Source organism: Rhineura floridana, chromosome 2 (assembly GCF_030035675.1).
Source record: "Rhineura floridana isolate rRhiFlo1 chromosome 2, rRhiFlo1.hap2, whole genome shotgun sequence".
Taxonomy (NCBI): domain Eukaryota; kingdom Metazoa; phylum Chordata; class Lepidosauria; order Squamata; family Rhineuridae; genus Rhineura; species Rhineura floridana.
Window position 1 is genome coordinate 159725580 of NC_084481.1, and position 27130 is coordinate 159752709.

At 40.4% G+C, this 27130-nt stretch overlaps 1 protein-coding gene across 16 annotated transcripts in view; it reads left to right on the forward strand.

Moving 5' to 3' along the window:
- Positions 1-27130, forward strand: part of GPHN (gephyrin) — a 476088-nt gene that overhangs the window by 421147 nt on the left and 27811 nt on the right. For all 16 annotated transcript variants that reach the window (XM_061611035.1, XM_061611028.1, XM_061611032.1 and 13 more), the window contains 3 exons: positions 6377-6469; positions 12330-12385; positions 18795-18914. In XM_061611035.1, the coding sequence (XP_061467019.1) occupies positions 6377-6469; positions 12330-12385; positions 18795-18914 (269 nt within the window). The remainder of the gene's footprint in view (positions 1-6376; positions 6470-12329; positions 12386-18794; positions 18915-27130) is intronic.

Sequence of the window (27130 nt, forward strand, 5' to 3'; positions counted from 1 at the left end):
CAAAGATCGTGGTTGCTCTGGTGGCACACCTCAGGATGCAGGGGGTCCTTGTCTTTCCTTACCTAGACAACTTCCTGATCCAGTCTGCCTTCCTCCACAAGGCTTGGGAAGATTTGCACATCATCCTAGCATGCCTGAAGGATCACGGCTTCCTTGCCAACCAAACCAAAAGCCAGCTTTGTCCAGCCCGCTCCATAATACATTTGGGGGCCACCATAGACTCGCAGCAGGGGGTCAGTGTTGGCACAAGACAGAATGGACAAGATAATTACAGCTGTAACACAACTTCTAACTTCGCCATCGGTGGATCTTATGCATCTGGCAGGTATCTAGGTTGATGATCTCAACCTATCAAACTACCCCATGGACACATCACCACTCCAGTGGGCACTACTACTTTTTGAAAGCGACATTGTGGCCAGGGTCCGTCACTCCCTGCCATGCACGAACCCAATCTACTAAAGGGAGTACCATTCCAGGATCTTCCACGGACCCTGATCACTTCAGACGCCAGCCTAACAGGCTGGGGAGCCATTTGCGACGGTCAGATGATACAAGGGACGTGATCATCACAGGAGTCCGCCCTTCCAATCAATCTCCTGGAGCTTCATGCAGTCAGCTGGCCCTGAGGCACTTTGTGGAGGTCAGACAGGCAACGTATCAGCCAAATCTCATTTGAACTGTCAGGGAGGCACATGCTCCCCCCAACTACAGAACGAAGCTGCCCTCCTTTTTCAGTGGGCAGAAACACACGTGGACTCGATCCTCACAGAATACCTCAAGGGGGAAGACAACTGCAAGCAGAATGGCTTAGCAGACAGAAGGTACATCAGGGAGAATGGAAACTCCACCCGATAGTTTTTCAGGAAATAGCGAAATGCTTTGGCAGAGTCAAAGTGGACCTATTTGCCACCCACCTCAACCTCCCAGTAAAAAGGTTCTTTTCCAGATACGTGACGCCAGAGGCGGAAGGCATAGATGCTGTGATGTCCCAGTGGCCTCAAGGACAACTCTACACCTTCCCACCACTTCCAATCATTCCCAGAGTACTCCAAAAGATCCAAGCCGAAAGGGCGACAGTTCTACTGATGGCCCCTTGGTGGCCAAGCAGACCCTGGTTCCCAGAACTCATCGATCTATCATTCGATCCTCCTTGGCAAATTCCCCTCAGAGAAGACCTATTGCCACAGGGACAGCTTTGACACACAGACCCAGGGTAGTTGGCGCTTCATGTCTGGAGGTTTAGAGGTGATGCCTCTTAACTATTTTATTTATTTATTTTATTCAATTTCTATACCGCCCACAGCCAACGGCTCTCTGGGCGGTGTACAACATAAATATAAAAATACAGTAATATAACAAAATCACATAGTAAATACAAACATACCACAAAAATTCCCCAGAGCAAAAACATATTACACAATTTAAATTTAGAATACCAGAATGTGCTAAAATATGCTAAAATATGTTAAAATGCCTGGGAAAAGAGGAAGGTTTTAACCTGGCGCCGAAAGGATAACAAAGTTGACGCCAGGCGCACCTCGTCGGGAAGACTATTCCATAGTTCGGGGGCCACCACTGAGAAGGCCCTAGTTCTTGTTGTCATCCTCCGGGCCTCTTTATGAGTCGGTACCCGGAGGAGGGCCTTCGATGTTGCACGTAGTGTACGGGTAGGTTCATATCGGGAGAGGTGTTCCACCAGGTATTGCGGACCCGCGCCGTGTAAGGCTTTATAGGTCAAAACCAACACTTTGAATCATGGAAGGCCTTCTCGGCATGGTTGCAAAAGAAGGGTCTAATTCTAAGGAAAGCAGGGATCAATGAGATCCTCTGCTTCCTACAGGATGGTTTATCTTTGGGTCTTATACCAAACACTCTTGGATATCAGGCTTTAGCCCTTTCGGCGGTTCTGTCTACATCTCCTGAGAAACCGCTGGGATCTCACCCATTCCAAAAGTGTTTTTTTCAGGGGGCAACAGCATCAGCACCTCCTACGATCCATCGTTACCCAACAAAAGCCCCCATTTGAACCTCTAAGTCAAATTTCTCTATGCCTCCTATTCTTTCAGGTCTTTTTTCTTGTGGCCATTACTTCGGCCCGTAGAGTGTCTAAGTTGAATGCCCTTTCTGTGGACAAGAATTTCTGTGTGTTAGAGTAATCCTACATACTGTCCCTTCCTTTTGCCCTAAGGTACTGTCTACCTTCCACTGTCAGCAAGAGCTGGTGCTCCCTTCCTTTTGTCCTAATCCTGCTCACCCCACAGAGAAAGTGTGGCATTTGCTGGACGTGTGAAGAGCCCTGAAAGTATATATTTCTAAAACAAAACACCTACGTCAGACAGATAGTTTATTTGTGTCCTTTCACCCAGCATCATTAGGGAAGAAGGTTTCCTTATCCACACTCGCTAGGTGGATCAAACCATATATCACACTGGCCTATGCCTCACTACTGTTAGCCTGGCTGGCCAGGATAGTGGCCCACTCAATAAGAGCAGCAGCCACATCGGCAGTGTTCTCACACAATGCATCTCTCGTAGAGATTTGTAGAGCAGCTACATGGGCCACTCCTAATACATTTATTAAGCACTATAAGATTAACACGTATGCCTCTACAGAGGAAGCCTTTGGGAGGAGAGTGCTACACCATGTTCTCCCAGATCAGTAGTATACTCAGTCCAACAATATTCCCACCCTGCAAGAGTCAGCTTTGGTATGCCCCACCTGAGATCATCTTTTCCATGCACAGGAGAAAAGACATTGGGTCTTACTGTAAAATGGTTTTCTCTGTGCGTGTCAAAAGTTGATCTGAGGGCCACTCCCTAGGAGAGCTGGGCTGCCATCACTGTTTCAGCATAGGCCTACAGCAGAGAGTGTATAAGTGCTGTTGTCTACTGTTTCATTTCTGTGGTTCCTATTGTTTTTTCTCCTTGTTGGTTGGCTTGTTATCAAGAACTGAAGTAAGGAGCTGCGCAGAGCAGGAAGTCCTTGTAAAAAAATTCATTAGCACTCTTCTGCTTTCATCCGCTAGGTGGAGCTAGCTACCCCATCTGAAATCATCTTTTGACATGCACAGAGAAAACCGTTTTACAGTAAGACCAAATGTCTTTTTCCACTCAACAACTTATTAGCCCCACAAGTTGCAAGCCCTCACAGTGGTGCCTGTGAATGTTGAAGCAGCAACAAGAGCAGTCAGCCCCAACCCATCTTCCTCAGGTGGGTTGGTGGGCTCTGCAATGGTGGGCACTACAGCAAGAACAGCTTCTTCAGACCCATTTAGCCTCTCGCTCAGACCTTCTCTACCATGGGGCTTCTTGAGAAAGCAGTTCCTTCCTCCTCTATGGCATTTTTTGGCATTGAGGATTCAGACTTCAGAGGACATGGGGTGTGGGCCTCTTTAACCTTGCAGTGCCCGGTGCACAGGTCTCAGGGATGAAGAGGAATTGTTTGAGGAGGAGGGAAGTCTCACGCTTGGCAGCCCTGTTTAAGTTACTTGCTTTATTTCCTAAAGAAATTCAGGTTGAGTTGGATTGCCCACTTAAATACAAAAAAACCAGTTGTTATTGTCAACAAGCACTATGTGCTGGAGCAGTCTATCATGGATTAGCTCAAGGCTCCCTTAATTGGTGCTCCTGTAGTGGGATTGGCTCATTGAGCCCTTCACCCTAAGGACTATGAAGTGCAGCTTAAGGATCCCATGGAATGTAAATTGGATGTGGGCCTCACACTCTCTAATGAGGCTTCTGCACTTTCTCTGTGTGTGGCTTCCTCTGCATTGGTCTTCACCAGGGCTTCTCTTCTGTGGCTAGAGAATTTCCTTGATGACCCTCAAAAGGATCCCACACACCTACATAAGACTTTGTTAAAAAAAATATCTAAAGTGGTGGCTTTTGTAGCTGATGCTTCAGTTAATGCTGTCTAGTTCTTTACTCACTCACTGGCAGCAGATGTCTTTTCTAGAAGCATCTCTTGGCTATACTCCTGGGATGTGGGTGCTCCTTCCCATTCTAACTTGGCCTTGGAGCCCTTTGTGGTCAAACTATTTGGTGGTGCTGTCCTTCAGGATGCCTTAGTAGAATCTAAAGATAAAAAGAAGTCTTTGCCCTCTCTTTGGATGAAGGAGTACAGACGTCCCACCAGAAGCTCTCATCTCCCTTACTTTTCTAATAAGCACTTTCACTTCACTGGGTGGGGGGGCAGAGATCTTTGGGCCTCTCAGCCCTCCTGAAACAGACAGCACTTCAGTTCTAGAGGTCAACAACAATACTCCAACAAGTTTGCTCCTTCCAACCAGTCCAGAAACAACAGATATAGGTTCTGATGCCACCCCACTGATGGTGGGAAGACTTCTCAGGCAGAAGGCAGGCCAGATCATTGGGTCCTGGAGACCCTCAGGCATGGCCTTCAACTGGAATTGAGTTTTCAAAGCACACACACACTTCTTCCTCCCTTCTTCTGCATTCAAGAGGCAGCTAGATAGGTATGCTTTAAGCAAGGAGTTGGACTCAGTGGCGTTACAGGCCCCTTTCAACTCTATTATTCTATGATTCTGTGACATCACCCAGTTCTTCCCCAGTCACCTCCTCTGGTCTCACCGGCTGTTTCTCCCTCTCTGGAGGCAGTGCTGGGGGCAGCTTAGGAGGACTGGTGGGTTCTGGAGGTGTGGGAGGAGGCTTGGTTAGCTCTGTCTCTTTGATAGCATCCAGCAGCTCAGGCGTGGAGCTGTTGCTGACCAGACTACTGAAGTCTTCCCCAGTCCCAGCTCCCTCCCTCTGTAGACACTAGAGCTGAGGATTCCAGTCCTCATCTTTCTGCTTACTTTGCCAGGAGTTCTTTATGGGGCCCATAACACAGTGTCTCCTTCCAGGCCACTTCCTCCATGGCCAGATCTTCTGTCTCAGGGACAGTTTCTTCACCCCAACCCAGCTTGGTTCAACCTCCATCTTTGGAGCATTTACAAAAATGCTTCATCAAGGCAGGCTTCTCTCCTTCAGTGACCAACACTATGTTGGCTTCCAGACGTCCTTCTACTATTCATTTATATCAAAGTACATGCAAAGTCTTCTCACATTGTTGTGCCAAGAAGGCCAGGATTTCAGAAGTCCTTTCTTTTCTATCCATGGGCCTGAAACCAAATACTTTGAAATGTTAAGTGTCTTCCTTATCTTCTATACTGTTCAAAGATCCAGGCAAGCCCCTAGGAAACCATTACCTCAAATGTTTCCTTTGTGGAACCATGCTGTCATTTCCTCCAAGTCAGCATCGATTCCCCATATGGGATCTACATAAAGCAGTAACAGCCTTATGGAGACCTTAATCCTAATCCCTTTAACTAGAAATGCAATATATTAAAAGTGAACCTTTTGCAAAGTGTACTGTACCACTGAATGGGGGTGGAGAGGAATACCTCCCCTTGTACAAGCAGAAATGCTTTCCTCTCATGCAATAATACCTTTAGATCTAAATCATTATTATTGCATTATTATTCCTCCTGTAATTTTCTTTCACAATTTTTTCTTATTTATATGGCAGTACCTCTAAATTCAGAAGTGTTGTATCTCGGGAGTGCCTGCTGCTGGGGAGCAACAGCAGGAGTGGGCTATTGCCTTCACACTCTACTTGTGGGTTTCCCAATTAGATGGATCATTGATTTAATCTAGCAGGGCTCTTAATTCACCAAACTGGTTTTAGAAGTTCTAGAAGAACCACTAGGAATATTACTACTAAATTACCTAAACCCATTGAAAAAGGGGGAGAAATCCACATCATGAATGTTGCTGTTCTGGTCACAACCTAACAACAGCATCTCATATTCAATATTCTCTTTTCTGAGTAGGTTTTTACATGTTTAAAGGTTTTTAAATGGCATTCAGGGCATTTCTTAGCCTAACACACTTCATAGCTTTTGAAGATAAAATACAGCGAGGGGAGGTTTGTTCACCACCCTCAAGTCCTTGAATAAAGAATGGGACAAATAGATAATAAATAAATAAGAGGCTGAGGTATTTCCTGTTCTGTTATCTACCCTTGCTCTCAATATTGTACATTTAGTTCAATGTCTCCATAGTAATCTTAATGTAAATTGCTGGCTGAACCTAACCTTTTACCTCTGTTCTGGGATGAATTTCTCTAATTGCTTATTAGCTTGACAGAAATTGAAAGCTTCCTTTTTGGCAGGAAACTGTGGCCCTCCAGATATTGCTGGATGGACATCATCCTTGACCATTGGCCACGCTGGCTAAGACTAATGGGATTTGGAGTCCAGCAACATCTGGAGGACCACACATTCTCCACTCCTGTTTTATGAGACGTATTTGCACATATGAACTAATTCTGAAGTCTGGATTTGCTAACAAGGATTTTATGTCTCTCATATTAGATGGAATGGGCAGAGTCCTTGCCCAAGAAGTTTATGCAAAAGACAACCTACCACCCTTCCCAGCTTCAGTAAAAGATGGCTATGCTGTCAGAGGTAAATGCTCGTGAGTTTGACCATGAAATGATGTTTTTGAAGTTCAGCTTTTCAGTAAGTGGTTTGCTTACATATGGAGTAGTTCATCCTTACTTTTCCAAGGTCAGTGGTGCTCAAGGGGAAGGGGGCACACATGAAATTGGTTCAAGTTAATTGCAAAAGTAACCCAAATCATCCTAAAATATTGTTTTTTATGAATCTTTAAAAGTAACTTTATTTGAGACTTCAAGCTTTGTTTTTTGAAAACTTTATGCATTGGCATCCAAGGTGGGGAGAAGGTAAGAGATATCTGAGAGTTGTCCCCTGTTCTGGCCTTTCCCCCAACCAGCAGAATGTGGGTTGTCCTGTCAGTCAGCCCTCCCACCTACTGGTGTTGTTGTCAAACACCAATAAGACTTTGATCATCCATGATCTCATGGTGGATAAGGAGGCCAGCCTGGTGTGCATTACTGACATCTGGTAGGAAGGGCTGTGTGATGTTGATCTTGTATAGCTCTGACCACCTGGGTACTTGGGACAGCACCAGTTTAGGCTGGATGGTCAGGAAGAAAGGGTTACTGTTGCCCATAGGGATTTCATTGCCCTTGCCAGGAGAGTTCTCCACTCAGGGATGGGATCTGAAGCATTGTATCAGGACAGTACTGTAGCTGGTGTACTATCCATCAATAGCTCTACCCAAGCTTATGGAGGTGCTCTCCAGGGTGATCAGCTGAACCATCTACACTGAGGCTGATTTAGGAGGTCTGGCTGAGGACTTCATAGCTACTATGACAACAATGGGGCTGCCTCAGTACATTACTGTCCCAATGCATTTTGCAGGTCATATGTTGGATCTAGTCTTTGCTACCAGGCAGGGAGATGGTCAGAAATTGGGGGAGCGGGTTAACCCTATTGTCATGGTCAGACCATTTGGACTGACAGTGACAGTTTCCCTCTGTGAGAGTGGGAGACTGGTGAAGATCATCAACCCCTGTAGACTAATGAAATCTGATGTATTCCTGAATGCTTATGGGGAGTTTCCAAGTAATATGACTTATGCTCCTTTGTGGCCCTGGCTTCTCTGTGGAACTGAATGAGATGGAGAGGACAGTCAGCACAATCACTTCCAAGTTCCCCCTGTTTGAGGCATGTTCAGCCCTCTGATATTCTCGGAAGTTGCAGACAATGAAGCAAGCCAAACTTGAGCAAAGCTGGTGCAAGTCTTGTATTGAATGTGATCAAACACTGGTGAGATCACATCATGCCTACCATGTGGCAGTGGCAGCAGCAAAAAACAACAACTTATTTTGCTGTAGCTGTCCAACAGAGCTATTTCAGGTAGTGAAAGGGTTGTTAAAATTGGGCCTGCTGTTGCCAATGTACAAAACACTTTGAGATGCCAAGGGCACCATCAACTCACATTTTGCTGGATAATATTGTTGCACCTGATGATGTGGACAAAGCACTATGAATGGCCCAGCTGACAATGTGTGTGCTCAACCCTTGTCCTTCATAGAATCATAGAAGGTAGAGTTGGAAAGTATCTATAAGGTCATCAATGCAGGAATCCAAGTTTAAGCATGCCTAACAGGTGGCTGTCCAATTGCCTCTTGAAGGCCCCCAGAGTTGGAGAGCCCACCACCTCCCTAGGCATTGGTTCCATTGTCATACCGCTCTAACAGTTAGGAGGTTTTTCCTGATGTTCAACTGAAATCTGGCTTCCTGTAATTTGAGCACATTATTCCATGTCCTGCACTCTGGGGTGATTGAGAAGAAATCCTGGCCCACCTCTGTGTGACAACCTTTCAAGTACTTGAAGAGTACTATCATATCTCCCCTCAGTCTTCTCTTCTCAAGGCTAAACATGCCCAGTTTTTTCAGTCTCTCCTCATAGGACTTTGTTTCCAGTGCCCTAATCATCCTTGTTTCCCTCCACTGAACCTGTTTGAGGCTTTTGTTCATGGCTTTTGACATTTAGCCAGAGGGGGTGATTGGAGGGATCCAGGTAATAATCAGTGCCTCTTTGATGGGGACAATAGTACCACCTTGAAAGTGGTGGTGGTGCATCCATGCCTTAAAAAACCTTTATTATATCTAGATATTTTTGATAACTACCACCCAGTTGCAAATATCCTCCTTTTGGGCAAGGTTCTCAAGAATGGTGGCTGGCCAGCTTCAGGAGCACTTGGAGGAAGTGGATTATCTTGACCCATTTCAATCTGGCTTCAGGCACAGGTTTGGCACTGAAACACACTGGGTTACCCTGATGGATGACTTTTGCCAGGAGAGGGACAAGGAGAGTGTGATTCTTGTTTATTCTCCTGGACCTTTCAGAAGCTTTTGATACCATCAACCATGGTATGGTACTGGATTGAGTCTATGGCCTGAAGTTGGAAGCACTGTTGGTGGTTCCACTCCTGCCTGCAGGATCAGTTCCAGAGAGTGCTCGACCCCATGGCAGTAACAGATTTTCATCTTGTTCAGCCATGTTCATATAAATCCAGTGGGGGAGGAGAGACTATTTCTCCTTGTCATCTGAGTCAGGTGAGGCTCAGGAGGTGCTGGATCAATTCCTGGAAGCAGTAATGGGTTGGATGAGGGCAATAAACAGAGTCTGAATCCTGACAAGATGGAGGGCTTTTAGGTGAATGGTTCTTGGGTCTAGAAATTGGGTAGGCAGCCTGTTTTGAATGGGTTGCACTCCTTGAAAGAGCAGGTATGTAGTCAGAGGGTATTCGTTGTTCAAGCTTTGTCATTTGAGGTCCAGGTGTTCTCAGTGACACAGAGTGCTTTTTTCCAGACTTCACTTATGCACCAGCTATGACTGTTCCAGGACAGAGCTAATCCAGTCATGGTGAACCACCCTCTCGTAGCCACACATTTGGATTATTGTAATGCATTATACCTTGGGCTACACTTAAAAATGATCAGGAAGCTACAACTGATACAAAATACGGTTGCCAGGATACTGACAGGGACAGTGGCAAGGGATTATGTATCACCAATTCTAAAATATCTACATTGGTTGCAGATTCATTTCCAAGCAGAATATAAGGTTTTGGTGCTGACAAAGGTTTAGATAACTTGAGTCCCGGCTATCTGAAGGAACACCCTTCCCTGTGCCAGCCTGCCCATGACTTTAGATTGGGGGGGAGGGGGTCTCATCCCACCACCAGGGAGATGAGATATAGCCTTCTCGATGGAGTCCCAACTTCTGAATGTCCCCCCCCCCAAGGTATGTCTGGCATCAACACTATAGGCATTTTTATGCCAGGCAAGGCCACACCTGGTTTACCCAGGCACTTGTGAGTGGTTAGTCACTGCTGCAGTAGGTATGATTGGATTTATGTGGTTTTATTTCTTTTATCGTTGGTTATGGTTGATCTGTTTGTACTGTTAGTACCCGCGCTGGGATCTTTGATGAAGGGTAGGATACAAAGACACTTAATAATAAATAAATATCCTGCTCCTGTTGTTCTGTAGAAGATTCATTTTTTGAATGACTAAGGTACTTAAAAATAGGACAGATTCCCCCCCTTCATTTTCATCCTTTTCATATATAATTGTGCTTAAAATAATGTGTCCATGATATTGTAAATACATCAGTTATAGGTTTAATTATTTAGTGTTACAATCCTTCTGCCTTTGTTTTTTCTTTCTTTCTTGGCACTAGCAGTTAGGATTTAAAAGTGTAAGAAATGTCCAGAGGCATTTGTGGACTCTATAATCCTTCAGATCTGTTTAGCTAGACTCGTCAGAGAGTGTTTCCTTTCTAATGTTATGTTAATATGACCCTGCAACAATACTTTAGACAAGGGGGTTCCAGGTTATTTTAGCGCAAAAAGCTTTGGAAGAGAAATATGTTGTGTCCATGTACACTGAAAAAAATGTCTCTTGATTGCTGTCTGGTGCATCCTGTGCAGAACAGGGCATAGCCTCTACTCTGGACTTTACTCCTAAGCTTAATAACAAAACTGAGGCTACAGCTCCACTGTTTCTTTTTGTACCATGCAATTTCAAACATCTAAAAAATGTAGATTTAGAGCCAGAGTTGAAAACCATCTACTAAATACTTGAAGAAGTACCCTACAAGAGAGAGGAGAGAGAGAGATCATCATTCAGGTCTTGTTGACAGTAACCAACTTTACAGAAAACATGGCTTTTGAAAAATGACATTATATCCCTCTGGATAATAGGTATCGCCATACAAATATGTAAAACAGATACTTGCATTTGTTTGGACACAAAGAAAAAATGGAGTGCTCCTGAAAGTTTCTAGTATTGCTTCATCTAATACTGTGTGTTAAGGCACAGAACTGACATATTAAGTTATTTGGTTTTAGTTTTTTCATGTATTAGCCAGAAAACAAGTAGGAATCTGTTAGCTGGCTCTTTGTAAGAACCCATGGACCTGTGGCATCAGCCCATGGTACACTTTCTCATCTCTATAGGAGTTCATCTAATGGAAGATTTAAAAATATGTGGTAGCTAAATTCAACACCTCCAGTTAATTATTCCATTCTAGTTTTCTAAGAGAAATAAAAAATGTGATTTATTGGTCTGCACAGTTCCACAAGCTTACATTGTCTACTACTATTTAACATTCCTGTAGACTGTGATGTATTAGATGCTGCATAATCAACAAGACCTAAATGCATGTAAGAGGATTGCCTCTCTGTTTATCATTGGTAGATTAATCAATATACTGCTGTAGAGTAGCACTCAGTTCTAGTTTGGAGTGTTAGCTCTGGTGTAGTTGTCCGATATGATCTATGCATGTAAAGAGTTCCTATCTTTCTTTGTAATCTGGGCTGCTTTAAAATTCCCTCCATGATTTTGGAATGGTGACTAGTAGCATGTTCTCATATACTTAAAATTTTAATTACTGCTGTCTTGCTCAGCTTGAGAAACAGAATGACTTCCTGTCTCTGGCTGTGATCTTTCTCAATAACATAACCCAGAGGAGTGAACACATAAAACGTGCATGTTCTCCTGAATATTTATGAAAAATCTGAGTTTCCTAGGATAATTGAAGGTGCTTGCCTTTGTGTAGGTATATAAGTGCAGGCAATGTCTGTGTGATATTTGGGGCACAGTTTCAAAATATGATTTAAGGTTGGGCCCTCATATTAGGCACTGTTCTTCATATATTGTATAGCATGAAAAAATAAGATCAGAATTCCTTATTAATAGCCAGCTGTTAATTTAGCTCCATGGCTATATCAAGGGCTAGGGAACCTTTTTTGGCCAGAGAGCCAGATCTTCATTTTCCCAACCACTGGAAGGCCAAAGTTGACAGTTGGGAGGGCGCCCCCACCTGTCAATCACATGACATCATAGTGACTTCAGGAGATCTTTTCCTTTGAAGCCCCAATTCTTAGGAAGTGTCCGGGATATGATTGAGGCTGCAGTGGGAGGGTAGAATTGGCAAAAATCAGGCAGAGGCAGTTTTCACCGTATTTTTGCCAACTTCCTCTCCCAGTGCAGTTCCCTTCACTGCATCCTGGGTCTTTCTTGTGAATCCCCTGCTCTCAGTGTTTTCTCAACCCAGATCCACTTTGAAAAGACCATGCTACAAATGATGTGTCAATCATTAAAGGGGGGGGATGTGGAATAACTTAATAAACTCTTGTTAAAAAAATCCATAAAATTCATAATAGCCTAGGGTGATGTTCAATGCTAGCCCTACTCAGAGTAGACTCATTGAAGTTAATAGATGTGACTGACAGGTTCATTAATTTCAGTGGATCTACTCTGAGTAGAACTTAGTTGAATGGACATATAAGTTTAAGAAGAAGGGTTACAAGACTACTAGTAATAATCCTATTAATGTCTGTTTAACCAACAATTGCAATGATCTTCCTACTGTATTATCTTATAGCTGCTGATGGACCTGGGGATCGTTTCATCATTGGGGAATCCCAAGCTGGTGAACAAGTGAGTGCAATATATTTTCATTTTCATTTTCTATTTAACAGCTTTTTTCTAGTATAATAAAATGTACATGTTTCAATCACTGCTTTAAAAAACAGATATATAAATAATTTGGATTATTCTATACACAGCCTACTTTGTAGAGCATGTCAGCCACTGGCTGCCAATTAGCTACCAGGCTAGGTTCAAAGTGTTAGTGTTGGTGTGCAAAGCCTTATACAGCTGGAGACCAGGATATCCAAAAAATCATAGGATAGGCATCCAAAAGCTACCATAATATCCAGAGGTCCATTCCATGTGATGTCAGAATCAAGCCTTTAGTGTGGTGACATCTACCCTCTGTCTCTTCCATTTTATATCAGATGCCTTCTGTATAGTCTTTTCGATACCTGCTAAAGACATTCCTCTTTCAACAAGCCTTCTAAATGAACACCTTTATCCTGTTTGGTATTATACAGCCATGAGAGTGGCTGTATACTATAGTCAGCATGGATTTTTCGCATTCAGGAATGTTAAATTAACAAAACCATGCCATTCTGATGCTTCCCATAAGCTTATTTCAAAACAAAAACCTTACAAAACCTATAGTCCTGAACTCAGAAATTCTTGCTTAACAACCCTGTAAATGTTCATGCCCATACACAAAACAGAGAGAATCAAGAGTTCAAAGTGTAAAAAGAGGGGGGGGAACAGAACCCTTTTGGACTTTTTTATGTCAGAGTTATCATCATTTGTTGAAATTAATTAAAAATCAGCCATGTTCACAAAATACCTGTAATCCTATTACTGACCTTGTCCCATACTCTTACCTTCATCTTCTGCAGTTTAACAGTTTAAAAAATGCCTACCTGATTTTTAATTAATTTAAGAAATTTAGCATTGAACTCAATGATAATGTCAGGCATGCTCAGTAGAAACCAACTGTCAGTGTTCTAAAAGCCAGATTCGCAGCTGCTTGGTTTGGCTAATCAGGGGGCCACACCAGACATTTATTTCACTTTAGACAGTCATGGCTTCCCCCAAAGAATCCTGGGAATTATAGCTTGTGAAGGGTGCTGAGAGGAGACTCCTATTCCCCTGACAGAGCTCCAGTGGCCAGAGTGGTTTAATAATCAGCTGCTCTGATTGAAGCTTTGTGAGGGGAACAGCCTCTCCTAGCAACTCCCAGCACCCTTCAGTAACTACACTTCCCAGGATCCTTTGGGAGAAGCCATGACTGTGTAAAGTGAAAGTAAGGTCTCGTGTGGATGTGGCCAGGGACAGCTTTGAAAGTGGCAAATGTAACGCCAATCTTCAAAAAGGGATCCAGAGGGGATCCCGGAAATTACAGGCCAGTTAGCTTAACTTCTGTCCCTGGAAAACTGGTAGAAAGTATTATTAAAGCTAGATTAACTAAGCACATAGAAGAACAAGCCTTGCTGAAGCAGAGCCAGCATGGCTTCTGCAAGGGAAAGTCCTGGCTCAGTAACCTATCAGAATTCTTTGAGAGTGTCAACAAGCATATAGATAGAGGTGATCCAGTGGACATAGTGTACTTAGACTTTCAAAAAGCGTTTGACAAGGTACCTCACCAAAGGCTTCTGAGGAAGCTTAGCAGTCATGGAATAAGAGGAGAGGTCCTCTTGTGGATAAGGAATTGGTTAAGAAGCAGAAAGCAGAGAGTAGGAATAAACGGACAGTTCTCCCAATGGAGGGCTGTAGAAAGTGGAGTCCCTCAAGGATCGGTATTGGGACCTGTACTTTTCAACTTGTTCATTAATGACCTAGAATTAGGAGTGAGCAGTGAAGTGGCCAAGTTTGCTGATGACACTAAATTGTTCAGGGTTGTTAAAACAAAAAGGGATTGCGAAGAGCTCCAAAAAGACCTCTCCAAACTGAGTGAATGGGCGGAAAAATGGCAAATGCAATTCAATATAAACAAGTGTAAAATTATGCATATTGGAGCAAAAATTCTTAATTTCACATATACGCTCATGGGGTCTGAACTGGCGGTGACCGACCAGGAGAGAGACCTCGGGGTTGTAGTGGACAGCACGATGAAAATGTCGACCCAGTGTGCGGCAGCTGTGAAAAAGGCAAATTCCATGCTAGCGATAATTAGGAAAGGTATTGAAAATAAAACAGCCGATATCATAATGCCGTTGTATAAATCTATGGTGCGGCCGCATTTGGAATACTGTGTACAGTTCTGGTCGCCTCATCTCAAAAAGGATATTATAGAGTTGGAAAAGGTTCAGAAGAGGGCAACCAGAATGATCAAGGGGATGGAGCGACTCCCTTACGAGGAAAGGTTGCAGCATTTGGGGCTTTTTAGTTTAGAGAAAAAGCGGGTCAGAGGAGACGTGATAGAAGTGTATAACATTATGCATGGCATTGAGAAAGTGGATAGAGAAAAGTTCTTCTCCCTCTCTCATAATACTAGAACTCGTGGACATTCAAAGAAGCTGAATGTTGGAAGATTCAGGACAGACAAAAGGAAGTACTTCTTTACTCAGCGCATAGTTAAACTATGGAATTTGCTCCCACAAGATGCAGTAATGGCCACCAGCTTGGATGGCTTTAAAAGAAGATTAGACCAATTCATGGAGGACAGGGCTATCAATGGCTACTAGCCATGATGGCCGTGCTCTGCCACCCTAGTCAGAGGCAGTATGCTTCTGAAAACCAGTTGCCGGAAGCCTCAGGAGGGGAGAGTGTTCTTGCACTCAGGTCCTGCTTGCGGGCTTCCCCCAGGCACCTGGTTGGCCACTGTGAGAACAAGATGCTGGACTAAATGGGCCACTGGCCTGATCCAGCAAGCTCTTCTTATGTTCTTATTTGTTACTGGTTGGGGGAGTTACATTGCAGACTGTGTGTCAGATGAGCGAGGTGAGGGATCAGGTGGTCTGTCTGGCCTTTCCCCAACATTTGTGTCCCTAGTTGCTCTGCTTGCCTGCCCTTAGCCTTGTTCAGGTTGTTGCTAAATGACAGATCAGTCCATAACAAGACAACAACAAACCATTATTTGGATTAAGCTCATCTTGCTTGTAAAACTTGGGTGGGTGAGTTGTCCATTTGGTTACTCAATTCAGCACCAACATAAGCTTGGAAGCTAGGAAGGTGGAATTGCTATGATCTATAAGAATGCCATCTCTCCAGGCTTCCTGTCTGGTTAGATTCCAGTTTTGAGTGTTTGTATCTTGAGCTAGGCGGTCGGGACAGATTAGGTGTTCTGCTGGAGTACTGCTCAGCCCAGCAGTGTCCTTGCCTGAACTGACAAAGGTGGTCTTTGATCTGGTGTTAGTCTGGAGGAACTGCCTTGACAGGACCTCAACTGGCCTGATCCAGCAGGCTCTTCTTATGTTATGTTTGGTTTAAATGTGGGTGGGAGGCTACATGTGCCTACTGTAGAATAAAAAAGTGAGGGAAATGCTGAAAAGCAATGATACTGTTCACAATGTTTTCCTTTTCACAATGTTCACAGTGTTTTCCTTGCCCTCCCCTCCTCCTCCCTCCCATCACCTTCCTTTTGCCCCTTCCTTCACCCCTCCCCTTCCAATTCCCCTCCCTCCCCCTCCTTCTGCTCTCCTCTCCCCCCTTCCTCCTTCCCTCTACTTTCCCCTCCTCCTCCTCCCCCATGGTCAGTTTTACCTATCCTAGTCATGATTGCACGGAAGTAAATCCCACTGAACTCAATAAGCATGCAAATAATCAGACCTGCCTTTCCCTCCTTCCCCATCCCTCTCCCTTCCTCCTCCCCTCTTCCTTCTTCCTCCTCCCCTGCCCACTCCAGGCCTCCCTCCCCATGGTTAGTTTTACCTATCCTAAGCATGATTGCACAGGGGTAAATCCCACTTAACTAAATAAACATGCAAATGATCAAACCTGTCCTCTTTCTGCTGCCTGCTCCCATCCGCCTCCTCCCATCCCCTGTGGTCAGTTTCACCTTTCCTAGGCATGATTCCAGGGGAGTAAATCCCACTGAATTCACTAAGCATGCAAATGATCAATCCATTCTCAGCAAACTTGCACAGGATCCCATTTCTTACCTCCAGGATTAAAAAGCAGAGAAATTCACTAATAGGCAAAAAATCTTGCGGTTTAAGAACGTACCTAAAGCCCACAGATATTTCTATCAAACTTTAAAAAGCAGAGAAATTGGGCAGCTGTAGTGAATGCACCAGGGGAGCAGGAGACCTGACCTCTTCTCTGAGATACTGGACTGCCCTACAAAGTTGTCAAAATACAAACACAATTTGGGTTGATCTTTCATCACAGTCCAATCCACTTGCTGTGTAGCTTGGAAGAATTTGGTAACATGTGCCTCTGAGCATATGGTGAGTGGTGGCAACACCTGCAATCAACCCAAAAGACAGAAACGAGGCTTGTGCTGTACTGATCTTGTTTTAGCAGAGAGGAAGCAACAATATTAAATCAGTTGATATAGTTCAGATAGTAGCATTAAATATGTTTGATTTACTTTCTAATTTGAGAGTAGTTTCATATAAGTTTCTGTGAATATGCGAAGTACAGCTACACCGCAACACTAAAAAAAAGCTCCAAAAACAACTGTGGAATAATGGCACTGACTGTTATGCAGAATAATTTCCAATGGACATGAGGAGTGTCTCAGTTTGCAAAAGATAAAACAGTGGGAGGTGAAATATATTCTCGTAAAATTCTAGGTGTGCTCTATGTTTTTAATTGACCATGCCCACCTTTCCTTAAGTGGAGAATTTAGAGCATAGCAGGCTGAAAATATACATCTTGGGCAGGCCAAGTTTGTTTTTTCCAACAGTTAAAGTAATTGCTTCAGGAGCAACATATTGTAATCAGTCTGATTTTACATCAAACTGCAGTTTCAGATTCAACTGTTAATGCACCCAAGATAGAAATAAAGCATAACCTCCAGTTTGAAACACAATCATATGACATTGACCAATGAAAAGGCTTTGAAATTAATTAAAATAAATTTGACTCAGATTTCTAGGATGAATAATGAGAGAAATATCATTTTCTACATTAGATTCTCTGTAGAAACAGTAGTAACACAGGAAAGAAGCAAAGTAAGAACACCAACAAACATACAAAAATGTAACTCTCCATCATTGGAGATGGCAGGTGTTGCCACGACTCACCATATGATCAGAGGCACATGTTACCAAATTCTTCCAAACTACACAGGCGTGGATTGGACTGTGAAAGTCCAACCCAAATGGTGTTTGCAGTTTTACAAATTTGTAGGGCAATACAATATCTCAGAGAGGAAGTCAGGTCTCGTGCTCCCCTGGTGCATTCACTATAGCTGCCCAATTTCTCTGCTTTTTAAAGTTTGATAGAAATATCTGTTTGCTATAGGTATGTTCTTAAAACGGCAGGTTTTTTTGCCTATTAGCGAATCTGTATGGATTTGAATTTATTTCCTATATGTGCTGTTGTTGTTTTAAATTGTTTACATTATTTTTATTTATGCAGTTTGTTTAAACTGTTTTTGTATATGTCAATTATATATGTTTTTATTGTACGGTATATCATTTTGGGAAGTAATTCATAAATGAAATTAAATAAATAAATAAATAATGTCAGGTGATGATAGGAACCCACATCTTGTGACAACACAGAAGACAAACATCTTGGAACTTTCTATTGTTTTCATAAAATAATGTATTGATTGTTCACATGTTCATATGATCCTTTGCACTGTATTTATTTCAGTATGCAGAAAACATGCATAAGTGATATCATTTACTGTTTGTGCATGATTGATTTGAAAAGTAATGTTTTACTTAAATATCTCAGTTGTTGCCCAATTACCATGCCCTCATTGAATCTGCCAGGTTCTTATTAGTCTTCAGATAAAATAACATCAGGTTCTTCATTTTAACATTCTGTTTTGTTTTTTCTAGAGTATTGTAGGCTGTCATTACTCCAGAGCCCATGTGAATGTAATAAGGCCTCATCACATATTAGAAAATGCATGTAGAACTGGTGCATAGTAGAGCAGCAGTGGAATAGCTACTTCCCAACCTGTCACACTTCTTATATTGGTTGTAACACATAGCTGATAAAGATTCAAAGTCTGATGTGCTTAGGCCTGATTATGGATATCCACCCCCCGTTTTGCCAAATAAAAAGTGGTGTTGGACCAATGTGCATTGGATTCTAGGTGCATGCATCAGTTATACAGTATGTTCAATGTACATCAACAAGGAAGGTTGGGGTGGGCAAGAATGATCCTGCCATCTCACTACTGAATCCGTATCCTTTGACCAGAATGTGAATAGGGCTAATGAAAATTTGGTAAGAAAATAAGATATCTGTAATAAAATGCTTTTTTTAGCATTCCAAGTTATTTCTGAAACGTTTAGGGTCTTTCAAGGCTTTGCAAGTTCTGTTTTTAAAAAATAACTTGACATTCCCATATATTTTTCAGCCAACTCAGACTGTAATGCCTGGTCAGGTAATGCGAGTTACAACTGGTGCTCCAATACCCTGTGGTGCTGATGCTGTGGTGCAAGTGGAAGACACAGAACTCATCAGGGAATCAGATGATGTGAGTGATAACTAAAAAAAATTCTTGTTACTGCTATGTATAGCAGCATGACTCCAGAGAATCACTCAGTAATGTGGCTGCATACAGAAATACAAATTTGAATCAAATAACAGTTTGTGCAAATTCACAGTCTGCATCATTGCTTTTGTCTATATTGAATTAGTTTCATTTATTTTAGGTCTTGTTTTGCTTGGGTTGAGGGACGGGATGACTAGGACTGACGAGTAGAAGGAGGGAATACTATGGGGAGTGGGATTCGAGACATTTAAGAGAGACCTAAAGTTGTCCAGCAGTTATTACTCAAACCCATTTATTACATAGGTCTCTAAAAGTATTAATGTATGGTTTAGTGATTATCACACAATTAAGAGAAACATTCTCTTTCCTTCAGAGTCTTTAAAAACCCAGCTTTGTTTTGCAGCATGTAAATGTGTTAAAAATGATTTATTCATCAGTTAGTAAGAATGACAAAAAATGGTTAGTTGGTTGTCATCCTATCAGTTGATCAATAGGGGAAGGAGAGAGGTGGACTTCCCGGAAGTGAGTGCTCAGCTGGTGACTGTCTCTGAGAGATCTCTGCCTCAGAGGAAGCTTTTTTCAGGTTAAAAGCCAGTTAAAAGGAAACTTTGACTGGCTTAAATGTTCTCCAAGGTATAGGAGAACCGATCAGATTTTCCACAAGACTTCGTTGAGCTGTCGGCGGCTGGAATTGATCAGGAAATCCCTGAGATAAGAAGGCATGCCGATCGGCTGAAGACGGAGTCAGGATTTCCATGCAAGCTGTACTGGGATAAAGCAAAGCGTTTTTTTTCCTTCTAAAAAAAACGTCCTTAACCAGCGAGCCTACTTCTGTCTAAATCTTATCATTTGGCTTAAATTACTACAGTAAAAGGGATTTGTTTACGAATCAGCAACTGAGAAACCTGGGTGAGTCATACTTTTTCTCTTTTAAATATAATTAAGGAAGAAAGAAAATGTAAACAACTTATATATATTTTTTTACGACAAAAAGCTGGCCTGAATTTGGAGCTTTAAAGTTTAAAAACGGATGAGAGGTAATTATTATTTGATGGAAATATATTTTGGACTGTTTTTCTCCTTGGACTATTTTTTTTTGGACGAATCTGCTGTTCGTATATGTTACTAATCGCTTGGTGTTGGCTGTACTGGGAACCAGGATTGTTTTGCATTCTTGGACGTAGATAAGAACTGTGTTGTGCTGGCTGGACTATAATAACAGGCCTGGAATATTAACTCTTTTGTTGGTGGAGGAAAAAAGAAAAAGAAATAGACTGCCTCTAGGTTTTGGAACAGTGGTTAATATCAGAAATTAAAGGCTTCTTTTGAAAATGACAACTAAAAAAGCAACTAGGGCCCAGGAGCGAAGAGGTTCTATTGACCCACAGGAAGGGGCTATACCCCCAGATATGTTTCAAAAAATAATGGAAGGGATTAATGATATAAAACAGGAAATGAAAACTGAATTGATAGATATAAAAGACTATATTAAAACACAAGTGGATGAGATTAAAGGGACAATTGGGCAAATAAAGGAGGATGCAAAAAATACTAAAGAAAAGGTACAAATCTTGGAGAATAGAACAGATATATTAAATCTGGAATTAGAAAAAAACTTGGACTATTTGGCTCTGACTGAAATGAGAAATAAAGAGCATTGTTTGAGATTCCGTGCAATCCCTGAGGAAACAGGTGAAGACATCAGAGATAAAATTGTTAATGCTTTAGTAAAATTTCTGGATTTGAATGAAGATCGGATGGAATTTGAAATAGACAAAGTTTATAGAATTAATTCCAGATATGCAACAATGAAAAAAATTCCAAGAGATGTGCTTGTTCATTTTATAAAGAAGACGACCAGAGATATGGTATTACAGCAACACTTTAAAAATACCTTTAAAATTGATGGTAAGGAAATATTGGTGATGAAAGAAATTCCTATTAGACTTCTACGTAAGAGAAAAGAATATGCTTTCCTTACAGAAAAACTTAAGCAATGCAAAATTCAATTTAGATGGGATGTTCCAGAAGGAGTGATCTTTACATTCAGACTACAGAAATATAGATTGAATACTGTTCAAAAAGCAAGGGACTTCTTGAGAAAAGCTTCAAAAGATATGGAAGAAGATAAACTCAAAGATATGGATATAATTCCTGGGAAACAAAGTCAACAAGGATATGCAGAGGAGGGGAAGGAAGATGATGGATTAAAAGGAGCATCAGGCACATTTTAAAATACACGCTTAAAGATGGATTACAAATATCTAACTTGGAATATAAATGGAGCCAACACGGCGCAGAAGAGAAAGAAAGTGTTTCATTATTTGAAAAAATTAAAATTGGATATAATTTGTTTACAAGAAACTCATATTAAGAAGAAAGATTCCAAATATTTGATTTGTAAAAATTTGGGTGAAGAATTTATTTCAGCTGGACCAAAAAAAAAAAAATGGAGTTATTCTTTACATTAACCCACAATTGCTTCCTAAATTGGTATTACTGGATGATAGTGGTAGATTTGTGGGGGTTGAAATTACTTTACAGGGTACAAACATTTTGATAGTGGGTATTTATGCTCCCAATGAAGATAAAACAAGGTTTTACACAGGACTTATGGAAAAATTGTCAGAGTTTTCATATGATCATTGGTGCGTCATGGGTGATTGGAATGGGGTAATCTCACCAAAAATTGATAGGCTTTCTGAAAAAAATATCAAAGAGACACAGGGTAAATTACCGAAGATTTGCTTTGAACTGATGGAACATTTAGAATTGGTGGATACCTGGAGATATATAAATGATAACGCAAAGGAATTTACTTATTTTTCAGAAAGACACAAAACATTCTCGAGGATTGATATGATTTGGATGTCTAAAATTCTAGCGAAGGATATTTTTAAAATGGATATATTACCAAAAACTTTTTCGGACCACAATCCTGTGATATTAACTTTAAAAAAAAAAAATCTTGGATTTAGATGGAGACTAAATGAATCTTTACTACAGAATGACAAAGTAGTACAAGAATGTAAGAAGAAATTAAAAGAGTTTTTTGAACATAATTTACATAAAGGAACAAGTGAAAATATCGTTTGGGATACAAGTAAGGCATTTATGAGGGGATATTTTATTAAATGTAACTCTGAATTAAAAAAAAAGAAACAACAGAAAATGCAATTAATTTTGGAAGAAATAAAACAAAAAGAGGAAGAATTGAAAAAGAATCCAACTAAAGTTTCTATTGTAAATCAAATTAAAATGTTACAGAAACAAGTGTCAATGTTGACAGTTAGAGAAATTGAAAGGAAACTAAATTTTGCTAAACAAAGGACTTTTGAATTTGCAAATAAACCTGGGAAATGGTTAGCATATAAATTAAGAAAAGAACGTCAAAAAAATATTATTTTAAAGATACAAGAAGGAGATGAGACGCTGACAGATAATGTAAAAATCAAAAAGATTTTTCATCAATATTATTCAACATTGTACAAGTGTCAGGAAATTCCATCTGAAAAAATAGAAGAGTATATATCTAAACAGAATTTGCCTAAAATTACAGATTTTCAGAGACAAGCTATTAATGGCCCTATTACGTCAAGAGAGATATCTGAAGCTATAAACAAAATTAAATTAGGAAAGGCGCCAGGACCAGATGGGTTATCTGCAATGTATTATAAATGTTTGGAGGAAGAACTCTTGCTACCTTTACAGTCTACAATGAATTTTATTCTGCAAGAGGGAAAGATACCGGATAGTTGGAAAAATGCTAATATAACATTAATACCTAAAGAGGAGCAAGATTTAACTAAAACAAAAAATTATCGGCCAATATCTCTATTGAATAATGACTATAAAATTTTTACAATGATCTTGGCAGAAAGATTGAAAATAATATTGCAACAATTTATTCAGGAAGATCAATCAGGGTTTTTACCTAAAAGACAATTACGTGACAACGTCAGGAATGTCTTGAATGTGTTGGAATATTTAGAACAACGAAATGATAAACAAGCAGCTTTGATTTTTTTAGATGCTGAAAAAGCATTTGATAATTTGAATTGGAAATTTATGTTTCAGGTTTTGGAGCAAATGGATTTTGGAGACAATTTTATAAAATGGATTAGATCGATTTATACATCTCAGAAGGCCCAGATAATTGTTCACGGAGATTTAACGGATTCATGTGAAATACAAAAGGGTACAAGACAGGGATGTCCATTATCTCCCCTTTTATTTATTCTGGTCTTAGAAGTGCTGCTTAGAGATATAAGGCAAGATAAAAGGATTTCGGGATTAAAGATAAAAAAAGAAGAATATAAATTGAGAGCATTTGCTGATGATTTGATAATTGTACTAGAAAACCCTTTGGAAGGAATTCATATATTGATGGACAAATTAAAAGAATTTGGACCGTTAGCAGGATTTAAGATCAACAATCAAAAAACAAAGATGTTGGTGAAAAATTTAACTTTAAGGGAACAGAAAGAGTTAATGGACAAGACAGATTTTACAATAGAAAAAAAGTTGAAATATTTAGGTATCATTATGACAAATAAAAACTCAAAGTTGTTTCATAATAATTATGAAAAATTATGGACAGAGATTAAGAAAGACTTGCTAAGATGGGATAAACTACAACTGTCATTAATGGGTAGAATATCTGTGATAAAAATGAATGTATTACCGAGAATGATGTTTTAGTTTCAAACAATACCTGTAATATCCTCTGATTTACCTTTTAAACAATGGCAAAAAGATATCTCTAAATTTGTATGGCAAGGAAAAAAACCAAGAGTTAAATTTAAACTACTACAAGATGCCAAAGAAAGAGGAGGACTGGGATTACCAAATCTGAGACTTTATTTTGCTGCCTGCTGTTTAGTCTGGATAAAGGAATGGATTTTATTGAGGAATAAAAGACTATTGGATTTGGAGGGCCATAATTTGAAGTGGGGATGGCATGGATATCTATGGTATGACAAAGTAAAAGTAAATGTAGACTTTAACAATCATTTTATAAGACGTCCTCTGTTGAAAATATGGAATAGATACAAACCAAGGTTTTATTCGAAAATACCATTATGTGTCTCAAGTCAAGAAGCGTTTTATAGAAGAGAAATGACTGGAAAAGAGAAATGGTTAACTTATCAAGAACTATTAGAAAATGTACATGGAGAATATACAATGAAAGAGAGAGAACAACTGACAAAGGAAGGATATAGTTTTCAATGGTTTGCCTATTTACAATTGTTAGAAAGATATAAAATGGACAAGAAAATGTATGGGTTTGAAATAAGTAAATCTGATTTTGAAATAGGATTGTGTACAAATGATGAAAATATAATTGCGAAAATGTATAAACTCTTATTGAAAATGGATATGGAGGAAGAACAAGTAAAAGAGTGTATGGTAAAGTGGGCAAAAAATTTTGGTCATAACATACAAATGGATCAATGGGAAAATATGTGGAAAAAAGGTTTGAAATTTACACTATGCTATAATCTTAAAGAAAATTTTTATAAAATGATGTACCGTTGGTACATGACTCCAGAAAAGTTGTCAAAAATGTATAGTAATGTTTCTAATGTTTGTTGGAAATGTAAACAACAAGAAGGATCATTTTATCATATGTGGTGGTTATGTAAAAAGGCAAAATCATTTTGGGCACAGATAGGTAGGAAGATGCAAAAAATTCTAAAGATAAATATTCAGTCAAAACCAGAATTTTTTTTATTGGGTTTTATGGATAAACAAATAGAAAAGAAATATGGAAGAATAATATTATATATGATTACGGCAGCAAGATTATTATATGCACAAAAGTGGAAAATGGAATCAATACCAACAATGGAAGAATGGCTATTGAAATTAATGGATTTAGTAGAAATGGACAAATTGACATGTTTACTTAGAGAAAAATCGACAGATACATTTCTTAAGGAATGGAAGCCTCTCTTGGACTTTTTGTTGAAAGATCAAAATAAAATGATGATACTGGGATTTGACGATTAATTAAGACAGCCTACGGAGAAAAGGGACTCTGTATGTATACATTAAGGGACAGGTTTGATGTATATTATATACTTATAGCTGATCTGTGACAAATCGGAAGTCAACTATTTTATTTTCATTTTTTGTTGATGTATTGTTATGTTTTTTTTACTTTGTTTTGTTTGTCTTTTGAAAAATTTGAATAAAAATTATTAAAAAAAAAAATAGGGGAAGGAGAGAGAGATCCTTCCTCACACAACCATTCCCCTTTATTTTCATGATTACTGTGCTGGGATGCAAGTAGATATTAGTTTCACTATTTCTTGTCTAACATCCCTCTCCTTTTCTCAGTATTCTAAATTGAATTCACTAATAGGCAAAAAATCTTGCGGTTTAATAATGTACCTAAAGCCCACAGATATTTCTATCAAACTTTAAAAAGCAGGGAAATTGCGCAGCTATAGTGAATGTACCAGGGGAGCAGGAGACCTGACCTCCTCTCTGAGATATTGGACTGCCCTACAAATTTGTCAAAATGCAAACACCATTTGGGTTGGTCTTTCACAGTCCAATCCACTTCTTGTGTAGCTTGGAAGAATTTGGTAATTTATTTATTTATTTAATTAAGCTTATATACCGCCCGACTAGCAACAGCTCTCTGGGCGGTGAACATTAAAAATACAATAAAAATAACACAAAACTGTACACAAAACTGTACAGTCTAAAATCAAAATATAATAATTTAGAATTAACAGGAATTAAAATGCCTCAGAGAAGAGAAAGGTTTTAACCTGGCGCCGAAAAGATGATAGTGTCGGCGCCAGGCGCACCTCCTCGGGGAGACCATTCCATAGTTCGGGGGCCACCACTGAGAAGGCCCTAGATCTTGTCACCACTCTCCGGGCTTCCCTATGGGTCGGAACCCGGAGGAGGGCCTTCGTAGTAGACCGTAGTGTACGGGCCGGTTCATATCGGGAGAGCCGTTCCGACAGATATCGTGGTCCCGCGCCGTATAAGGCTTTATAGGTAAGTACCAACACTTTGAATCTGGCCCGGAAGCATATTGGAAGCCAGTGCAAACGGGCTAGCACAGGTGTTATATGCTCAGACCGCTTAGTTCTTGTTAGCAGTCTGGCCGCCGCATTTTGCACTAGCTGTAGCTTCCGTATCGTCTTCAAAGGTAGCCCTACGTAAAGCGCATTGCAGTAGTCCAGACGCGAGGTTACCATAGCATGTACCACTGATGAGAGGTCCTCCTTACTCAGATAGGGACGTAGCTGGGCTACCAACCGAAGTTGGTAGAACGCATTCCGTGCCACCGAGGCTACATGAGCCTCAAGTGTGAGGGAAGAGTCTAAGATGACTCCCAGACTACGCACCTGTTCCTTTAGGGGGAGTGTAACCCCATCCAGGACAGGGTATATATCCACCATCCGATCAGAGAAACCATCCACCAACAGCATCTCAGTCTTGTCAGTGGTGGCAATACCTGCCATCTCCAAAGATGAAGAATTACATTTTTGTATGCTTGTTGGTGTTCTTACTTTGCTTCTTTCCTGTATTACTATTGTTTCTACAGATAATCTAATCTTCATTAATTTCAAAGCCTTTTTATTGGTCAGTGTCATATGATGGTCAAGACAGCCTTTTGTGTTTCAAATTGCAGGTTATGTTCTATTTCTATTTTGGGTGCATTAACAATTGAATCTGAAACTGCAGTTTGATGTAAAATCAGACTGATGACAATATGTTGCTACTGAAGCAATGACTCTAGCTGTTGGAAAAAACAAACGTATCCTGCCCCAGATGCATGTTTTCAGCCTGCTGTGTTTAAACCACTTCATTTAAGGCAAGGTGGGCACGGTCAAATTAAAAACATAGAGCATACCTAGAATTTTACAAGAATATATTTCACCTCTCACTGTTTCATCTTGTGCAAATTGAGAAACTTCTCATGTCCATTGGAGACTATTCTACATAATAGTCAGTGCCATTATTCCACAATTATTTTTGGACTTTGTTTAGTGTAAATGCACTTCACATATCCACAGAAATAGAAGCAAAAGAAAATGATTTCCTATGGGAAACTTCACTGAAATTGAAAAGTAAATCAGACATATTTAAAGTGATTATCTGAACCATGTCAACTGTCTTAATAATGCTGCTTCTTCCCTGCTAAAACAAGATCAGCACAGCACATCTCTTGT